The sequence below is a fragment of the Mchenga conophoros genome, linkage group LG12 (assembly GCF_057382185.1).
Source record: "Mchenga conophoros isolate Kocher_MC1m ecotype Shallow Benthic linkage group LG12, M_conophoros_male_GT1.1, whole genome shotgun sequence".
NCBI classification, from domain to species: Eukaryota; Metazoa; Chordata; class Actinopteri; order Cichliformes; family Cichlidae; genus Mchenga; species Mchenga conophoros.
In genome coordinates, this window is record NC_140537.1 from 32811172 (window position 1) to 32817502 (window position 6331).

At 39.9% G+C, this 6331-nt stretch overlaps 1 protein-coding gene across 1 annotated transcript; it reads left to right on the plus strand.

Moving 5' to 3' along the window:
- On the plus strand, positions 1-5785 carry LOC146563007 (nuclear factor 7, brain-like). The gene has a single exon (XM_085295328.1). It carries the CDS (start codon positions 87-89, stop codon positions 1587-1589), a length of 1503 nt encoding a protein of 500 aa, XP_085151454.1. The 5' UTR covers positions 1-86; the 3' UTR covers positions 1590-5785.
- The last annotated feature ends 546 nt before the right edge of the window (positions 5786-6331 follow it).

Consider the following 6331-nt stretch of genomic DNA (forward strand, 5'->3'; position numbering starts at 1 on the left):
GACGCCATTACATTGAAGGCTGGGATCTGTATTTATGGTGAGTCGTGTTATTTGGGGGAAAAAAGGAAACCTGAAAATCAGATCAAATGGCTGAAAAACTTGTACTTTTTGAAAACTATCTGAGCTGCCATGTGTGTTCAGAGACTTTCAGTGATCCTGTGTCTCTGAGCTGCAGCCACAGCTTCTGTTCAAGCTGCCTGCAGAAATTCTGGGAACAAACTAAAAACAAAAACTGTCCCATTTGTAAAAGAAAATCTTCAAAAGATTATCAAGATGTGAACTTTGCTCTCAAAGAACTTGCTGACTCTTTTGCTCAGAGACAGAAAGTTGGATCATCTGATACACTAAAAGAAAAGAAGGTATTGAAAATGATTTGCAGTAAACATGAGGAAGTGCCTAAACTGTTCTGTGTGGACGAGCAGAGAGCTGTGTGCACCGTGTGTGAGTTTTCTCTCCACCAGAGTCACAAAGTGGTTCCTGTAGAAGAAGCAGTCAGTGACCTGAAGGAGCAGCTGAAATCTGACTTAAAGTCTCTTCAGGACAAGAGGAACAAATACAAACAAGTGGAGGAAACATACAACGAAATGAGGGAACACATGAAGAAGCAGCTGTTGTCCACAGAGAGGCAGATCAGAGCAGAGTTCAAGAAGCTCCAGCAGTTCCTGAAAGAGGAAGAGGAGTCCAGACTGGCAGCTCTGAGGGAGGAAGAGGAGCAGAAGGGGAGGACTATCAGCAGAGAGATGAAGATGATTGAGGAGCAGATCTCCTCTCTGTCAGACAGCATCTGTGCTGTTGAAGAAGAGCTGCAGAAACACAGCGTGCCATTCCTCAGCAGTTATAAAGACACTCAGAGCAGAGCCAGAGCCCAGAGCTCAGTGTCAGATCCACAGCTGGTCTCAGGAGCACTGATAGATGTGGCCAAACACCTGGGCAACCTGTCCTTCAGAGTGTGGGAGAAGATGAAGGAGAAGGTCCACTTCAGTCCTGTCATTCTGGACCCAAACACTGCAAACCCCTATCTCTATCTGTCTGATGATCTGACCAGTGTGAGACAAGGAGACACAAAACAGCAGCTTCCTGATAATCCAGAGAGAAACACTGAGTATCCCACTGTTTTTGGCTCTGAGGGTTTCAGCTCAGGGAAACACAGCTGGGAGGTGGAGGTGGGAGACCATCCTGTCTGGAATCTGGGTTTAGTTAAAGAGTCAGTTGACATAAAGGGAGAGCGTTTTGCTTCACCAGAATATGGAATCTGGTGTTTATTGCATCGTGGTGGAAAATACACTGATGTTGTTGGTCAGACTGTGACAGTGAAGAAGAGTCTCCAGAGGATCAGAGTCCAGCTGAACTATGACAGGGGCGAGGTGTCCTTCTATGACCCTGAAGACATGACTCTGATCTACACTTACAGAGATACTTTCACTGAGAAACTCTTCCCATACTTCAGTATTGGAGAAGCAGGAGACGCCAAAACCTCTGATATCAAAATCTGTCAGACTGAGATTTCTTTGAAAACTTCAGTGAGGTCTACGGAGCTTGGAAACAAAAGCGTCTGGACTTCTTTAGCGAAGTCTTTTCAGTGGTCTTAGTGAATTTTCCCCCTTCTCTCATGTTTTCTTTCTTTTGTTACAACTTGTTTTGTGGTTATTTGTTTTGGGGTTTTTTTGTTCTCAACGCATTTTTATGTGAGAAATGCAGGAATAAAATTTTAGCACTTTCAAAATGAAATTACAAGCTCAGATCCTTTTATTTTTCAAATTAAGTTTAACAATCCAATTTCAGAATTAATGCATCAAATGTTGGATGATATAAAACTGACAAGAGCCATCTTTTCCATTTGTTTATTTTTCTTGGATTCCCTTCCGTTTTTGCCAAATTTATAACAGTTGTGTATTTTACCGCTTTCAGATCGTGCTAAATCTGTCTAATAAATAAACACAGTGTCTTCTTTTCTTTTGATACTTCACAATCAGTAATGAATTTAAGTAAAGGCTAGTCCTTATTTACATGTAATTCTTATGCTATGTTCTACAACACAACAAAATAAACCAAGCTGTGTACGATGACATAATAATTTCTTTAGAATAATCTGCAATGACCAGTGTTGGGTAAGTTACTTTAAAATAGTAACTTAGTTACATTACTAGTTACTTCTCTCAAAAGTAACTCAGTTACTTCAAGTTACTCGTTACTTTCAAAGTAACTAGTTACTAGGGAAAGTAACTTTGGTTTTACTCAGAATTCTCTTGTTAATGTGTTGCTTCCATAACTTTGCCAGTCTTCTAGCTTGCTTACTTGCCACAAGTGCACTGTGCCACCTACCAATAGAAAGGAAAAGATAATGTGCATATTTCCACGAGAGAAATCCCACGCCTGGACCGTCATTGACTGCTGCCATGATTCTAGCCTACATCACAGCGTCATGTGCGCCTTTTACATCCAACACAAAAACTGTAGTCGTGGTGCTTTCGATTGTACTCAGAACTCGGAAATTCTGCCTTCTGAATAGGAAGATGTAGGCAACACCAGACTGCAGATGAGCTGCATACAGGGCTGGACTGGGACAGAAAATTGGCCCGGGCATTTTGACTAGAGACCGGCCCACCATTATAGGAAAAATCATAAAGCCTTTGAATGAAAATAAACACTGTTGTGACAGTGATGTACACTGTTCTGATGGTATATATGCATCAATCTATCAATCGTTTGTTGTAAGATTCAGATAATTATTTTTTAAAAGCTAGACATTTTAAATGAGAATAAGAAAGAAAAGTATTTCCTTGTGCCCCCCTCTCCCTGTTAATGCCCTACCTGGCCCCCTGGCAACACTTTGCTAGATCCGCACCTGCACAGTTACCAGCTGTCAGCTACCTAAAAAAGGATCCTGGGGTTATTTGTCTCTCAGAAACAGCTCATAACTTCCCTTCAACTCATTCATGTCACCTAAAAGGTAAACCTGTTTCTCCATCACCTGTTCAGCTCTGATGATTCAGTAAGGACATCTCCTGGTTTCATCTTCATGTTTCCCTCTCACCAGATAACCAAACCATATCATGACCAGCAGCTTTTTTTTTACAGCTGTGGCTCCAGCAAACATCAGCTGATACTAGAAATTAATATTAAATAAATTCTAACAATAGCTGATCAAGCTTAAACGTGCTGCTGTTGTTTAGAGCGACATCCGCTGGTTTCCTCTTTCTGGCGCAAAGTGAGCGATAAACAAACAAGAGAGCCGATCAGCTGATCATTGATCAGTTTTCATGATTGAAGCAGAAACGGGAGAGGGAGGGGAGAGGATGAAAGGAGAAGAGGCAGCTGTGCAGCAAAGACACAGAATAACTCCAGCTTTGTGCCTTTTTCATTGTAGCTGAATTACGGGACAAACTGTTCCTTTTCACCTCAATAAGAAACGCGTAATATTTTCTCTGAATACCAGACGGGACGGTTGGCAACTCTAATAACTTATGAACAAAATAAAGTTCAACATCAGTAACATAGCACCCACCCAGCTGTATAGAAACTCCGTCATGCTAGCTAGCACGCAGTACGAAAAAAGTCAGAATAACGAAAATAAACTCCACCTAAACTTGGTTCATATCTGACCCAGAGAGACTGCAGGTCATAACTTCTTACCTGAAGTTCAGTTCACACTTGGACCGGCGGCCGCCTCGGGTCTCTTTTCCTTCTGCGTCCCTTTTCCTTCATCCACCTGCTGGCCTCCACCACTTGCTAATGTTACTGAATCTGTGGAAGCTCCGCGATAGCCACCACACGAAGTAACGAGTAACGACCCTATCTAAATCCCAGTAACGAGTAACTAGTTACCGTGCTCGTTACCACAATAATAACGTAGTTACTGTAACGCGTTACTTAATAACGCGTTAGTCCCAACACTGGCAATGACACATTCTAAAAGATTATTCAGTTGTATTCATACAAACTAAAGCTCACTCTTTGTTTCTTAGACTATTCCTAAGTTCTGTGTAAATTGCTTTGTCAGGGACAATTCATAATACACCTTAGATTTTCAACTCAACCCAATAAAACAGATAAGTAAAACAGTAAAAATCACGGTTTAAAACTGCAATGAGGTCTCTGTGATTCTTTTAGTTTTGTTTTCTCTTCTCTGAAGCTTTCTTGCTTTTGTTACAGCTTGTTTTGTGGTTATTTTCAATTTATGCAACTCCTGTTGTTATTTCTTATGTGAGAAATTGCAGAAAGAAAGATTTAGAACCTGGATGAATTTATACAATGAGATAGAAATGATTTTCAAAACACAGACAGCAAAACTGAATCATAAATGTCATTTGTCTTTGTTTTGTTTAATATTCACTTTGAATGTGTTAAAATCTTTTTATTTACTTGTTCATTTTTTGTTGATTTTCTGCCTTTTTTGCCAATATGTAGCAGTTGTAAAGTCACTGGATGTTAATGAAATCATTTTTAAATATATAAACAGTGCAAAATTGATGTGGCATTGATAAGCAAGCACTGATAAATGCCACTTTCCTTTCCTTCATCAATTATTTAGATCCATATCGGCTAATAACAGCATTGTGGCAATTTCTCTTTTAATGGTTTCAAAATGTTAAATAGACTTGACTCATAAATAATCCTAATGTCATCTTTTGATATTTAACTGTCTGTGAATAAGTTAAGTGATCTGTTTCATTTAAATGTGTTTCTCATGGCATGTTCTCCATTACGTTGCAAAATAAGCCAAACTGTGTACGTTCAGCCATGTTTTCTTTAGAACGTGTCATTGCAGAATAATGTTGACTTTCTGACATTTATTCAGTTGTATTCATACAAACTAAAGCTCATTCTTTCTTTTTCAGATTGTTTCTAAGTCCTGTGTAATTTGCTTTGTCAGATACTATTCATATTATTCCTCAGATTTCAGTTCCTGAGTCTTTCACTGAAGCAGCGTTTGATAAGAACTCAATATGTGAGGCAGTTACATATTCACAGTGCTGATAAGATGAAGGAAGACGCAATATGTGCAAGTGCCCTGCATTGGTTTGAGCATTGTGATTAATCTGAGCGAATAAAAAAAATATATAAAAAAATACCTCAGAGTTAACATGATATATCCACAATGCCAAAACAGGCCTGCAACAAACATTGTATAATGTTCCATGTTAAGCCTAGAGTTCATTTTAAAGCCTCCTTGGTTTACATCATGGAACCTTGTTTCAAGTTATATAGACCATTAAGTAACACCTCTTTAGTTCCAGTATGCCCCATCCTTATTAAAAGCCAGGCTGTGCATACCTTTGACCTGAACGAGGCCCTCTGAGACCTAGGGGGCATTGAAAGGCACTTCATCAACCAATCAAACAGCCGATACTGCACGTTAGATAAAGTGTATCTATAGAAACTGGGGCAGGAGGCCAAAGTGGAAAGCTATTATGTTTTTGAAATATTTATGGCCCAACAGTGTACCATTGTGTCTTAAAAAAAAAAGTCTTATTGGAGCAATTCCCCATTGACGTCCCTTAATAACATGTGAGCTGAAAAACAGTTAAATGTCTGTGGCATTGACAGAATCGTGGTTTTCTTTGCTTCTGACTGACCAGAAACATTTATTTCATAATTGTTGAACATTTGTACAGTTGAGCTGCTGTTTGTTCCAGTGTGTTTCTGTGAACTCTCACTTCATATTCCAGATCACATCAGCACAATCAGGATTTAGTCTTGTTAACTGTGGATTTCGTCTTTTTACCTGCTGAACAAATATGATGGAAATGTCAGATTCCTGATTTCAGTGATCTCCTGGATTATTTCTGCCAATAAAAAATATCAAAGTCTGGCTGCATTTTGATTTGTCTATAAACATTGAAGGAAATTTTTATCTTAACTCTTATGGTTTAACTCTTGCTGTATTCAAACTGTCATTTTATTGCCAAGACCTTAGCACATCTTCTTAAAGTTAGAGAATAAAGCAAAAATCTGAAGAATCAGAGACATGGAGGATTAATATTATTGTGTGGCGGACCACCAGGTGGCTCCACTCACACACAAGTTGAAAGGAAGTGTGGGGGTGGAGATTTTGGCGCTGACTATATGTGAAGTTCTGTCAGTTAATAAAGTTGTTGGAGTGAGACACTGAGACCTCTCCTGTCGTTGTTACATACCTCCACATTGGTGACCCCTGTAGTGAACATGCTAAGGCTCGACGACGAAGCCAGCTCTGGCCTGGAAGCATCGGCGGCCGCCGGACCTTCACCTCCGCCGATGGCTGCGTTTGCTGTGGCGCTTAAATTGCCGGATTTTTGGCTTCACGATCCTCCTTCATGGTTCATGCACGTAGAAGCTCAGTTTGCTCTTC

Bases quoted from the DNA above. Each gene is read 5' to 3' on its own strand.
- LOC146563007 (XM_085295328.1), top strand. From the start codon at position 87: ATGGCTGAAAAACTTGTACTTTTTGAAAACTATCTGAGCTGCCATGTG.